The sequence below is a fragment of the Lethenteron reissneri genome, chromosome 63 (assembly GCF_015708825.2).
Source record: "Lethenteron reissneri isolate LAM-NWPU_2019-01 chromosome 63, ASM1570882v1, whole genome shotgun sequence".
Lineage (NCBI taxonomy): Eukaryota > Metazoa > Chordata > Hyperoartia > Petromyzontiformes > Petromyzontidae > Lethenteron > Lethenteron reissneri.
In genome coordinates, this window is record NC_083841.1 from 4,519,800 (window position 1) to 4,534,609 (window position 14,810).

The 14,810-nt window shown below is 44.0% G+C and overlaps 1 protein-coding gene across 2 annotated transcripts; it reads right to left on the minus strand.

Moving 5' to 3' along the window:
* Positions 1-946: 946 nt before the first annotated feature.
* Positions 947-10,894, minus strand: LOC133358731 (large ribosomal subunit protein mL62-like). Of its 2 annotated transcripts, XM_061577172.1 has the most exons (7): positions 10,674-10,894; positions 10,033-10,559; positions 7,937-7,982; positions 6,338-6,397; positions 5,493-5,575; positions 3,800-3,981; positions 947-3,010 (listed from the first exon to the last, which is right to left on the minus strand). In XM_061577172.1, exons 2-7 carry the CDS (start codon positions 10,201-10,203, stop codon positions 2,926-2,928), a joined length of 627 nt encoding a protein of 208 aa, XP_061433156.1. In that variant the 5' UTR covers positions 10,204-10,559; positions 10,674-10,894; the 3' UTR covers positions 947-2,925. The 2 variants fall into 2 exon arrangements, with proteins under 2 accessions (XP_061433156.1, XP_061433155.1); XM_061577171.1 differs by having other exon boundaries at positions 10,033-10,894.
* Positions 10,895-14,810: the final 3,916 nt, after the last annotated feature.

Genomic DNA, 14,810 nt, shown 5'->3' on the forward strand with positions numbered 1-14,810 from the left:
CAGCTTGACGACCTCGCTTAGCGCTCAAGACGCGTTCCTGGAGAAGCGAGCGCTAATGGAATCGGCGCTAAAAGGGGGGGGTCATTGTACCATTGTTACATATGGGGATGAGTTTCCCTGACAGTGTTGTTTCTGATGCATGAGCAATACAATATTGGCGGTGACCCCGTAAAACGCTGATGCGTTACGTCTCTCCGAGTCGCGGAGAAAAAAAATTAGCTAACATTTTTTTCAAATCAAACCCTCTCTAAAGCGCGGTGGCCAGGTCAACGTACCCCGCGCCCCTCAGCCAATGACAGGGACGTATGCTCTGAGCCAATCAGACGCCACCCCTTGCGTCGCTCAGCCAATGAGAACGCACGCTGGGCAAATCGGACCCCACCCCCCGCGGCTCAGCCAATGACAGCGACGTACACTCAGCCAATCGGCGCCGAACTCTCCCGTGATCCCATTATCACAATTTGTAGCAACAAATTTAACGAAAAAAATGTTTTAAATGGTGACCACGAATCAAAGATAATGAAATCACGGCGTGCTTCGGTGTTAATTGGTACGCGTGCTCAGATTTTTGGATTTGCTTTTTTGTAAAAAAAAATTCTGTCACAGGGGCGAGGTCAGCCTGTGCGTGGATTTGTTTTGGACCAGCACCAAATAGTGACGACGGTTCTTGAAAATTTCGATTTAAAGCTTTCGTGACTGCAGGGATTCATCTTCTTGGTTCTTTCGGTAAAGTATTATTTTATTACTTCCCTTCTACGTGACTTTACCGAAAGAACCAGGAAGATGGGTTCTTGAAAAGTTTTTCTTTGATCAACCGGGTGCAGCACCCGGCGGGAGACCCATCGTAGCAGTTTGTGGGAATTTTGCAAAGTGGAATTCCCAGTAGCTGTTCCTCCCGCCCGACTTTTCTTAACTCGACGAAACGAATAAAAACTTGCCATTGAAGTAAATGAAAATGTTTTTTATGGCGACACTCCGGTTCACAAATGTACAGGAACGCGGCGCGGCATTCGTACACCCACGTTTTATACCCCCACCCCACCCCGCGGGGATTGTGTTAAACTGCTGTCAGCTAACAGCCAATAAATACCGGGTTTCTGCCTTTCAAGTTGTCTGCTGCGTCTCCAACACTTCTCTCTGTGTGCCACTTTATCCTTTTGAAAAACCCTCGAACCTCCGACGCCAGGTTTTCCGCAACAGCCTCAAGACCAAGGGGAGGGGGCGGGTGCTGTGGGATTTTTACCACTTTGAACGAGGAGGGACGGGGGCGTAATGGAACTGTTCGGAAACTTCTGCACGGCGACCGCAGCGGTGCAGCCTAACGATTGCTTTCTCACGCTGCTTGCCGGAAAGGCCTCTACCTGAAGGCGCTCTTAGAGGGCCCAACCCCCACCCCATCTAGTGCAGTGGTTCTTCTTCTTAAGCTGGGGGTGCATCACGCAGATATGGTCATATTATTTTTGAAGGTAAATTGAAACACAAATCAAGCACGGGGCACGTAAGTTACAACTACAGTGAAACCTTGGATTGCGAGCATAATTCGTTCCGGAAACTTGTTTGTAACCCAAAGCACTCGTGTATCAAAGCACTCGTGTATCAGTTGTGATCACGTGACGTTCGGCAGACAAAGCGTATACACGTACCACTCGTATTGCAAGACCTCGCTCGTTTATCAAATTAATATTTATTTAAAAATTTTGCTCGTCTTGTAAAACACTCGCGGACCAAGCTACTCGCAATCCAAGGTTTTACTGTACTCCGTTTCATAAAACCGATGCATTAACATTGTATTACCACTGAGAGCCAAAGGGGTTGCAAGGCTGCAGCAGAGGTCGCAAACGGGTTTTGATTCACCATTGGAACCTCATTTGCCAGTAAAAAATATGATAATTGTTTTTTTACCCTTCTATCTGGCAACAAAACTGCAGGTATTGTGGTCTATGCAAACATGCCTCCTTGTAAAAAAAGGTGTCAGTTTTGTTGCCAGATAGAAGGGTAAAAAAACAATTATTGGGTTTTGATTCCTTACCCGTACCCGGCCGCACCAGGGTCGCAAACAGGTACCCGTACGGGTAGGGTACGGGTATCAGGTACCTGATTGCGACCTCTGGGATGAAGCCATGTTGCAGGCGCGGGTGGGTTGATTCTAGGAACTTGAATTGTGAGAAGAGACAAGACGTTGGGAAATGAGTGACAAACGGTGACTCACCAGTGACTCACGGCCTACCCGTACCCGGCCGCACCAGGGTCGCAAACGAGTACCCATACCCGGCCGGGTACGGGTAGCCGGGTATCGGGTAGGGTACGGGTATCGGGTACCCGGTTGCGACCTCTGGGCTGCAGTAAAGGTTAATAATCCACTGCTCTAGTGGCTACTTGGGCTACTCTGCCATGTCGCAAATTTTAGAAGAAAACTAAAATAAATTGACAACCAGGTTGAAAGAATTCCTCTTATCGGTTCACGATTAGAGCGGCTAGGGCGTTTGCAGCGATGGATGAATATCTTATTCTTAGGTTTTCTCGGTAAAGTTACGTAGGTAAAAAATTAAAATTAATAAAAGTAAAATAAAAATCACGACGTTTCGGGTACCACCTGAAGACGGAAGCTTGTGTTGCCTCCGAAACGTCATGATTTTTATTTTATTTTTATTTTACTTTTATTAATTTTTTACCTACGTGACTTTACCGAAAAAAACCTAAAAACACGAATCCTTGCAGTCACGAAAGCTTCAAATCTAGGATGAATATCTTCTTTCGCGAGCCGACGTTTCCTCGTCGTCAAGGCCTGGTGTTGCGGCCACGGTGCCGGATGAAATGAAATCTTCACCCAATCTGTGGGCTCCCCACCACCGCTTGAATCAAGGTGCTTTGTGGGAGAGAGAGGCGTTTGGCGAATGTGGCAGCGAGCCTCGATCCGCCGAAAGCTCAGTCGTCGTGGTCCCGCCGATCGCTCTTGACGGACGAGTGGAGCCTCTTTTGTCTCAGTCGCTCTCTGTTCATTGCTTCCACCCTGCGCGCGACGACACAACAAGAGGGACGGCAGAAGTGGAATATTTTTCGATGTAAAGCTTTCGTGACTGCAGGGATTCATCTTCTTGGTTCTTTCGGTAAAGTCGCCACGTAGAAGGGAAATAATAAAATAATAAAAATATAAAACAATGTAAATTCTCACGACGTTTCGACTGCAACACAAGCAATCATCATCAGGTGTGGAATCTACAGCAAGAAAATTTGAAGAAAAAAAATTATTGCTGTGGATTTCACACCTGATGATGATTGCTTGTGTTGCAGTCGAAACGTGGTGAGCATTTAATTGTTTAATATTTTGTTATTATTTCATTATTTCCCTTCTACGTGACTTTACCGAAAGAACCAAGAACAACATTAAATGTCGATTTAAAGCTTCCGTGACTGCAGGGATTCATCTTCTTGGTTCTTTCGGTAAAGTCACGTAGAAGGGAAATAATAAAATAATATAAATAAAACATAATAAAACATTATATTATTCTACATTATTATATTATTTTATTATGTTTTATTGTTATTTTATTATTTCCCTTCTACGTGGCGACTTTACCGAAAGAACCAAGAAGAAAGTATTGGTGGTTCATTTTGTGGCAAGTGCTTTGTCCCCGTCATGAGCGTGACCTTATATAATGTACACAAAACGTATAGGTAGATGGTCTTGAACCTGTCAGCGCGTGAACATCTGCTCACGAAACTCAGCCCGGCACGCGCTTCAAGGTCCTGCGATCACCTCCCCCCACCCCCCCCCGCCCTTCCCAAGCGCCGTCATCACCTGCCGCGTCGGACGGCCGCTTCCTCGGGGCTCTCCTGCCGGCGTTCGTGCACCAGGGTGGTGACCGCCTCGCCGATGAGCAGGCGCAGCTTGAGCAGGCAGTCGGACAGGTTGCGCATCTGGTAGCGGCTCGCCTGCGACGTCACGATCAGCTCGCCGGAGCGCACGATGCGGTGCTTGTACTGAGCCGTCGGGTAGGCGGGGAAAATAAAACGAAGGTGAAAGTTTGGTGAAGGAGATGGACACAGAAAGAAAAACATTTTGAGTGTGAACCGGACCGGCTGAGAACTTCCCACCACCGTGTTGCCCTCTCCAATCGGCAAATTAAACTTTTTTGTCTTCTTGGTTCTTTCGGTAAAGTCACGTAGAAGGGAAATAATAAAATAATAAAAATAAAACGTAATAAAATAATTCTCACGACGTTTCGGCCACAACGCAAGCAGCCGTCCTCAGGTGAAGAACAGGTCTGTCGGAAAGACAGCGTCTGAATGAAACGTCGTGAGAATTGTATTTTATAATGTTTTATTTTTATTATGTTTTATTTTTATTATTTTATTATTCCCCTTCTACGTGACTTTACCGAAAGAACCAAGAAGATGAATCCCTGCAGTCACGAAAGCTTTAAATCAACTTTTTTGGTTTGTTTATTAAACCCAAAACAGCAGCGGCAACAGAGGGCACATGTAGACACATATAAGTGTCTGGCCAGGGTATCCAAGGGATATAGTGATAGGTTTTTACCCTTTCAACTGGTACAAAAAACTGACACCTTTATACAAGGCATCATGTTTGCAATAACCACAACACAAGTAGTCAAAATGCAAACAAAAAGAAACAACTCTGATGATGATGATGATAATGATATGCACTGTCCTTGAAGTTGATTGGTCCACACCCGAGACAGCTTTTCTTAGAGCCTAGTCTCCATTGGTGTTGGACCAGATGACGCCAAAAGGCGTACAACTCAAACACAGCGCACTATCAGAGTATTGAGAGCTCGGGGTAAGCATTTACACTATGAGACCTCCTTTACCAGTGGCAAAATATAGTAATAGGTTTTTACCCTTTCAACTGGTACAAAACTGACACCTTTATACAAAGGCATCATGTTTTCAATAACCACAACACAAGTAGTCAAAATGCAAACAAAAAGAAACAACTCTGATAATCATTATCAGAGTTGTTTTTTTTGCGTGCATTTTTGTACCAGTTTAAAGGGTAAAAACCTACTACTATATTTTGCCACTGGTAAAGGAGGTCTCATAGTGTAAAAAAATGAACCTGTAAAAACAAAGTTTTTCACTATAAATCCTTTATATGCGTGGCGGCTAGAGTCCTCTCGTCCTCTGGCTTGAGATGGCTGCCACCTATGGGTCAGATGATTGCCTGCCACCATTAAGCAATTGGTAATTAAATATAATTTATTTTTTCCTAAAAAGTGTAACATTTTGGAAAAAAAATTTCACGAAAATAAATTGTCACGCACAACGAGTCTGTGTGCAAAATGTCAGCTCGATTGGATCACGGGAAGTGGGTTAAAAAACGACCGAAAGATTTGCACGGTCGTAAGCGCGCAAGCAAGCAAGCGAACTTAATATAAAGGATTTTTAAAAAACCTAAGCATATTCAGAATAGATTTGCAGCGGACGTATCCACGACCGATAAATCGTCAACAATCGCCGCCCCCGGTCACCTTTTCCTGCAGCTTGTCCCGGATGTCCTGCGGCAGCCAGTCGGCGTTCGCCACGTGGAACCGAACCTCGGCTTTGGTGTTCACTGCGGGGACAGGCGGAAGGCATCGTCATCTTGAGAACATAAAATCGGGCCTAAGAGCACAACTACAGCGGACACCGAACAGCGCCTAGGCCCAGCGTTTATTGTCGAAGGTGCTGCGTGCTCGTCGTGAAATGTCAGTCACATCTTCTTGGTTCTTTCGGTAAAGTCACGTAGAAGGGAAGTAATAAAATAATAAAAATAAAACATAATAAAATAATTCTCACGACGTTTTATTATTTCCCTTCTACGTGACTTTACCGAAAGAACCAAGAAGATGAATCCCTGCAGTCACGAAAGCTTTAAATCGAAAAATGTCAGTCACAGTTCCTATGATCACCGTTACATTGCTTTCATGGCTTTATTTTGGCGATTTCGAAAAGTTTTTTTGGTTTGGCCATGTTTTGTTTGTTGTAGTATGGAGTTACAATGATGGCTTTAATCTAAGTTGTCTTGTGGTTGTTGTGGTTGTTTGACTTGCATCCCACTGGGATTATTGCACACAGCGTTGGTGTACGGTGCTTTTTTTCTGGAAGACTTTGCAGTTTTTTCCTGGATTTTTCTGTTTGCGCAGAGTCACATAGTCACTTTAAGATGTTTTCTTGTTTTTTGTTTGTTGCGGTTGCACCCGATTCAAGAGCCGAATGGCTCACAGGGCTATTCCTAATAAAACTGAAAACTAAAACTCGAACAGCACTTGCCCCGGCAGTCTGTTAAGGCTACGTACACGATGGGGGGGGGGGAGATCTTTTGCCTTTGTCTCACCTTTGTTCACGTTTTGTCCTCCAGGTCCGCTGCTCCGGCTGTAGGAAACTTTTAAACGATCTGAAATTAAATAGAAACGCAGCCACACGTGGTTAAACCGGCAGTCAACTAAACGATTAAGTATTTTATTCTTCTTGGTTCTTTCGGTAAAGTCACGTAGAAGGGAAATAATAATCAGATTCCAAGAACACAGGATGAGATGTTACTATCCTTTGTGCAAGCACTTCCAAGAGTTCATGAACAGTGAGCCTGGTGAAATTTGGGGAGCGCATCATCACTAGTGAACCTTTGGTTCCTAGGGTGTTTCGGCCTTTCACACGATACACCCTCCCCAAAGGCGGCCAGCGACAGGGTGATTAATCCTACGCTTGCGTCCCATTCCCAATTAGTTGTAGGAGTAGCCTTGTTGTTTTATTAATAAAAATAATTTGTATTATTTATAATAAAATAATAATAAAAAACTATTAACAAATTTAACTATTATTATTTTATTATATATATATTTTATTATATAATTTTTATTATTTATAATAAAATAAATATTTTTTACTAATAAAATTTTTTTTATTGTTTTATTATTTCCCTTCTACGTGACTTTACCGAAAGAACCAAGAAGATGAATCCCTGCAGTCACGAAAGCTTTAAATCTAAATTTAACTATTTTATTACTTTACCAGGTAAGGCTCGGCAAAGTGGCTCATGTGGAAATGTACAGCAACCAAGGAACTCAAAACGCGTGACGATTCTAAATGTGGAGGGTAAAAACCGGAGGACGTGGAGAAAAATCCACGCGGCCACGGGGAGAGAGAGAGAGACACGCAAACTCCCAAATATACACACGTCGGGAATCAAACCCACGACCCCCGGCATACCAGGCGAGGTAGTCAACATCTCACCACCGTGGCAGTCCACGTAACTCGTCGCAAGACGTCGTATCCCAAGCGAGACGTCGTATCCCAAGACATTTATTTCTCGTCAAAACACGACGTATACCAAACTCGACGTATTTCAAAGCGGTCGTATACCGAGGTGTGACTACTTCTTCAGGAATGCACCTCAAGCGCTAAACGTGCATGCGCTTAAATTTCGATTTAAAGCTTTCGTGACTGCAGGGATTCATCTTCTTGGTTCTTTCGGTAAAGTCACGTAGAAGGGAAATAATAATATAATAAAAATAAAACATAATAAAATTATTTTAAAGCTTTCGTGACTGCAGGGATTCATCTTCTTGGTGCTTGCGGTAAAGTCACGTAGAAGGGATATGTTTTATTATTTTATTATTTCCCTTCTACGTGACATTACCGAAAGAACCAAGAAGAAGCCTCCAAATGGACCAGCAGTGTCCTTCACGAGCCTCCTCCAATGCCCGACAGAGTGGTGTATCTTCTTGGTTCTTTCGGTAAAGTCACCACACGGCACCACACCACATTGATCTCGTGCTAACCACCAGAGCGGTGTAGTGATAACCATTACACCATCCTGGCAGTCAGCTTCCCCGAGTTGACTGCACTACTTTTATGATGACTCCGATGATGATGATGATGCTGATGCCTGGCAATGGAGAAGAGCATTGGACAGGGGGGACGCTGCGAGACTCACCAACAGGAATGTCTCCGGCGTATTCATGAGTCTCTCCGCTCGTCTCCTGCGTTGCACGACAACACCGCAGCACACCACAGCACACCACACGTTACCACACGGCACCACACGGCACCGCAACACACCACAGCACACCACACATTACCACACGGCACCACAACACCCCACAACACACCACCACCACACCACTCCACCCAACACCACAACACACCCACACCACACACCCACACCACCCCACAACTCACCACCCCACACCATTCCACACCACAACACCGCAACACACCACCCCACAACACACGTTACCACACGGCACCACACCACACGGCACCACAACACACCACCCCACACCACACCATCCCACAACAAACCACCCCACTCCACCCAACACCACAACTCACCACCCCACACCACAACACACCACAACACACCATCCCACACCAAACCACCCCACACCAAACCACCCCACTCCACCCAACACCACCCCACAACACACCACAACACACCACCCCACACCACACCACAACACCCCACACCACACCACCCCACTCCACCCAACACCACCCCACAACACACCACAACACACCACCCCACACCACACCACCCCACAACACCCCACACCACACCACCCCACACCACACCACCCCACACCCCACAACACAACACCCCAAACCACACCACACCAGAGTATCCAATCGTTAGACTCGGAACTCCTCCGTTCACAAAAAGTTACCGACGAAATCCTGTCCTGCTTCAGAATGTTCACAGCGCGGCGTCCCTTGCAACGCGAACCGACCGACGGCGATGGGACGGCTTGCCAGGTCATAGTAGTGTAGTGTATAATGTAGTGTATAGTGTAGTGTATAGTGTAGTGTATCATGTAGTGTATAGTGTAGTGTATAGTAGTGTAGTGTATAGTAGTGTAGTGTATAGTAGTGTATAGTGTAGTATATAGTAGTGTATAGTAGTGTAGTGTATAATGTAGTGTATAGTGTAGTGTATAGTAGTGTATAGTGTAGTGTATAATGTAGTGTATAGTAGTGTAGTGTATAATGTAGTGTATAGTGTAGTGTGTAGTAGTGCAGTGTATAGTAGTGTATAGTGTAGTGTATAGTAGTGTAGTGTATAATGTAGTGTATAGTGTAGTGTGTAGTAGTGTAGTGTGTAGTAGTGTAGTGTATAGTGTAGTGTATAGTGTAGTGTATAGTAGTGTAGTGTATAGTGTAGTGTATAGTGTAGTGTACAGTGTAGTGTATAGTAGTGTATAGTGTAGTGTATAGTGTAGTGTATAGTGTATAGTAGTGTATAGTGTAGTAGTGTATAGTGTAGTAGTGTATAGTGTAGTGTATAGTGTAGTAGTGTATAGTAGTGTATAGTGTAGTAGTGTATAGTGTAGTGTATAGTGTAGTGTGTGTAGTAGTGTAGTGTATAGTGTAGTGTATAGTAGTGTATAGTGTAGTGTATAGTAGTGTATAGTGTAGTGTATAGTAGTGTAGTGTATAGTAGTGTATAGTGTAGTGTATAGTAGTGTATAGTGTAGTGTATAGTAGTGTAGTGTATAGTAGTGTAGTGTATAGTAGTGTAGTGTATAGTAGTGTAGTGTATCGTGTAGTGTATAGTAGTGTAGTGTATAGTAGTGTAATGTATAGTAGTGTAGTGTTTACTGTAGTGTATCATGTAGTGTATAGTAGTGTAGTGTATATTAGTGTAGTGTGTAGTAGTGTATAGTGTAGTGTATAGTGTGGTGTATAGTAGTGTAGTGTATAGTAGTGTAGTGTATCATGTAGTGTATAGTAGTGTAGTGTTTAGTAGTGTAGTGTATATTAGTGTAGTGTATATTAGTGTAGTGTATAGTGTAGTGTATAATGTAGTGTATAGTAGTGTATAGTGTAGTGTATAGTAGTGTATATTAGTGTAGTGTATAGTGTAGTGTATAGTAGTGTAGTGTATATTAGTACTGTATAGTGTATAGTAGTGTAGTATAATAGTGTATAGTGTACCTTAGTGTCTTGTACAAGAAAACTGCCTAAACCCAACGTGTGTGTTTGCCACATCATGCGTTCAGTCCACTCCACACCATCTCAACAACGTGGTCCCACCTTGGCGCTGCTCAACGTCGCCTGAACGTCTGCCCCGCCTGGCGGGTGCAGCTTGTCCAAGCTGTAGATGCTCCGGTAGACGGAGGAGCCACGTTGTTGTAGCAGCAGCGGTGCCCAGGGGCACGACGACATGCGCAGGGCAAGCGAGCGTGTCTGCAGTGCCCAAGCCATTGCTACCACAGAGACCTGCTCCTACTACTACTCCTCTCCTTCTTAATTTTAGAACTTTCGTGACTGCAGGAATTATTATTCGGTTAAGTCACGTCTAAAGATAAAATAATAAATTAAATAAAAACAATTTTATTTAATTTTTTATTTTATCTTTAGACGTGACTTAACCGAAAGAACCAAATAATAATACTCTCTCCTTCTTCGCTGCTGCTCTACTCCTACTGCTAGCTAGCTACTGCTGCTACCTCCTCCTGCACCCTACTCCTCTTCCTCCTACTGCTGCTACCTACTGCTGCTGCTACCTGCTGCTACACCCTACTCCTCTTCCTCCTACTGCTGCTAGCTACTGCTGCTACCTGCTGCTACACCCTACTCCTCTTCCTCCTACTGCTGCTAGCTACTGCTGCTGCTACCTGCTGCTACACCCTACTCCTCTTCCTCCTACTGCTGCTAGCTACTGCTGCTGCTACCTGCTGCTACACCCTACTCCTCTTCCTCCTACTGCTGCTAGCTACTGCTGCTGCTAGCTACTACTGCTGCTAGCTACTGCTGCTACCTGCTGCTACACCCTACTCCTCTTCTTCCTACTGCTGCTAGCTACTGCTGCTACCTCCTACTCCCTCTTCAACTTCGCCCTTCCTCCACGTGCGCGCAAGCGAAGGTCGCGGCCGCCATCTTACGTGGGGTGGGGCGGGTGGTGGTTGGAGTAGGGGGTGAGTGGGTGGGTGGGAACCCCGCACCAAGATGTCAACGGGCGGATATGACGTCACACGGGGAGTGCTAGTGTAGGTCGCGGCCGCCATCTTACGTGGGGTAGTTGGAGGAGTGGGTGGGAACCCCGCACCAAGATGTCGCCGGGCGGATATGACGTCATTCGGGGAGTGCTAGTGTAGGTCGCGGCCGCCATCTTACGTGGGGTGGTTGGAGGAATGGGTGGGAACCCCGCACCAAGATGTCAACGGGCGGATATGACGTCAACCTGAGGTGCTCGTGAAGGTGGCGGCCGCCATCTTACGTAGGGGGGGGCAACCCCGCAACAAAATGTCAATGGACAGATCTGACGTCATCAACGTGCGGGGGGGGGGCGTCTCGGACACTACCCCTTATGTAAGATGGTGGATTTTTTAGTGTGCCGAGTTGTGATGACGTAAGGTGGGTGGGTGGGGGGGAGGGGATGGAAGGTCGCGAGGGTCGTTTTTGTGCGATGTACGTAACGCGTTTGGTAAGTGTACCAGTGGTAATAATAGTGTAGTAATCGTAGTGCAGTAGTAATATTATTCGTGTAGTAACATTTCTAGTGTAGTAATATTACTACTGTAGTCATAATAGTGTAATGCTAGTGTAGCAGTAGTAATAATACTCGTGTAGTATTAATAGTGCAGTCATAATAGTGTAGTAATACGTGTAGTAATAGCTTTTTAAAGCTTAAAGTTTTGTATAAATTTCGATTTAAAGCTTTAAAGCTTTAAATCGAATTTAACCTCCGCTACGGGCTGGGTTTCCGCAATACGTTAAGCTTCCTATCACCACTCTCCCATTGATGTTTTATTATTTTATTATTATCCTTCTACTTGACTTTACCGAAAGAACCAAAAAGACAAAAAAAAATCTCTTATGGATAACCCTGGTTGCGAAATCCCTACAAGTCCGTGTTAAACCGACTGATCAATGTTGCACTCCACTCTGTTGCTCACAACGAAGCTCCATCCGTAACCCTAAAAGATACCGTGTCAACCGATATGGTTTTCCCGTATTCTTGTACAGGGGAAATTGAGCGAAAAAAAATCTGTACTCTTTGGTTCTTTCGGTAAAGTCACGTAGGTATAAAATAAAATAAATATTTTAAATAATTATTTTAGGTATAAAATAAATATTTTAATATTTTATTTTAGGTATAAAATAAAATAAATATTAAAAATATTTTATTTTAGGTATAAAATAAAATAAATATTTAAAATATTTTATTTTAGGTATAAAATAAAATAAATATGAAAAATATTTGATTTTAGGTATAAAATAAAATAAATATTTGTAATATTTTATTTTAGGTATAAAATAAAATAAATATTTTATTTTCTACCCACGTGACTTTACCGAAAGAACCAAAGAGTATAGATTCACCCCCCCTCCCAACCCTCAAATAAAACAAATCTAATTGTATTTCTCCCTTGTGATGGGACTTTGTGGGATGAACGTTGAGATTTAGAAAGAACACGGAGTGACCACTAATGTCTGAATTGGTCTGTAACAAGTATAACCCGTAAAAACAAAGTTTTTCACTATAAATCCTTTATATGCGTGGCGGCTAGAGTCCTCTCGTCCTCTGGCTTGAGATGGCTGCCACCTATGGGTCAGATGATTGCATTGCACCATTAAGCAATTGGTAATTAAATATAATATTTTTTCCCTAAAAAGTGTAAAAGTTTGGAAAAAAAATTTCACGAACATAAATTGTCACGCACAACGAGTCTGTGTGCAAAATGTCAGCTCGATTGGATCACGGGAAGTGGGTTAAAAAACGACCGAAAGATTTGCACGGTCCTAAGCAAGCAAGCAAGCAAACTTAATATAAAGGATTTAATAAGATAGGGCACTGATAAGGGGTTGACAGGTTTGCTAGAACACCTGTGTTGTTTAGTAGTGGTGGTGGTGGTGGTCCATCAACCCTGTTACGCTACTAGAACTCAGGACGTGACATCCTTGCTTGCTTCGCTTCGCTGATGTGGTGACGCCGGGCAGAGTTAAGCACTATTTGGTGGTGAGGACACAGCCTTGCAAATTGAAACCTTAAATTCTTGAAACAGGGCACAAGACACCCCCCGCAAAAAAGGATATTTCCTCCTTTATTCAAGCAGCTTGCGTGCATACATCACATATGTAATTCATCTGTAAATATATCTGCCAAAATGTGCATGTACATATAATAACATGATATATATAACACTGGTCAACACACTTGTTCTGGCATTAAGGTATTTCAACGGTTTTAAGGTAATTTTGGGGTGCTGATTCCAAATCTGGCATCAGTTTTTGTCTATTTTTGAGATATCAAATATTGCATTTTCAATAAAAACTGAAGAAGAAAAATATTAAATGTGGATATCTACATAAAATGATATTGTAAACACACTATCCTAAAAACACAGCACCATATTGTAACACTAAAGCAGTCACTGACTCGCAACAACTTGCAATCATAAGTGACAGAGTTAATTTCGGGTAAAATCAATGGAAATGGGGGTATGCCGATAGCATAAAAATGAGATGTGATAGAGCAAATCTGAGATCAGATTTGGAATCAGCACCCTGAAATTAATTCTAGATTTGAAGCTTTCGTGACTGCAAGGATTCATACTCATAGTTCTTTCGAAAGAACTAAGACCCTGAAATTAGTCTAAAACAGCTGCAAAATCCAGGCCAGAAAAAAATGTTTTTTTTTTTGTTGACCAGTGTAATGTTTTATAAATGCATAGCTTAACTGTTCGCATTTGTGTTCACGATCAGAACCCAAGATCATCGTGGGTGGCTGGGTGACTTTGGCCTGGCTATCAGGGCCTACTTAGCAGCCGACGGTCTCAAATGTTTAAAGCCACCGGCTCCAAAAGTCACAAACTCGCAGGTCGTGGCAAGACCTCACTCCCCAACAAGCCGGATTCGGCGAGAGATATTGGAGGGTCTACGTTGAGCCCCACCGATTGCCAGAGGTCGCAAACGGGTTTTGATTCCTTACCCGTACCCGGCCGTACCAGGGTCGCAAATGGGTACCCGTAACCCGTACCCGGCCGTACCCGTACCCAACCCATACCCGGCCGGGTATCGGGTAGAGTACGGGTATCGGGTACCTGATTGCGACCTCTGGGATGAAGCCATGTTGCAGGCGCGGGTGGGTTGATTCTAGGAACTTGAATTGTGAGAAGAGACAAGACGTTGGGAAATGAGTGACAAACGGTGACTCACCAGTGACTCACGGCCTACCCGTACCCGGCCGCACCAGGGTCGCAAACCTGGTCGGGTACGGGTAGCCGGGTATCGGGTACCCGGTTGCGACCTCTGCCGATTGCCTCCAGACCCCACTACCCAACCCCCCCCCCCCCCAAATTGTTATTTTTTTATCTGAAAAAATGTATTTCAGAAAAATAGGATTTCATTGATATTCGCCGGAGAAAATACACCGACTGGACTTTTGTTGTTATTTTTAAAAAAAATGTTACCAATATTGTTTTATCTTAGAATGTTACGGGAGGGGACCAGCTTTCCACTCACTACCCCTTCCCTGGGATGTTTCTCGACCCCACCGACACAATCGGTTGAATCTCCCGGTTACTCGCTCTCGTTAAATGTTGTCGTGGGTTTCGCTCTCCAACACACAGCCGCTTAGTGCTGAACTCTGAAAAAAATAAGAATAGGACCACAATAGAGGGTTTCGCGGGTTAGATCACGTGAATGTATAAATGTGTCGTTAAACCCGCTGCCACCCGACACAGCCAACTAGTGAGGGTTGTCACGTAAACAGAACGTGGCCAATTTGTTACTAGTACAGCAACACCGGTTGTGCGGTCGAGAACACCAACGTATGTAAAGTATGATCTGTGTTTGATTTAGTGTGC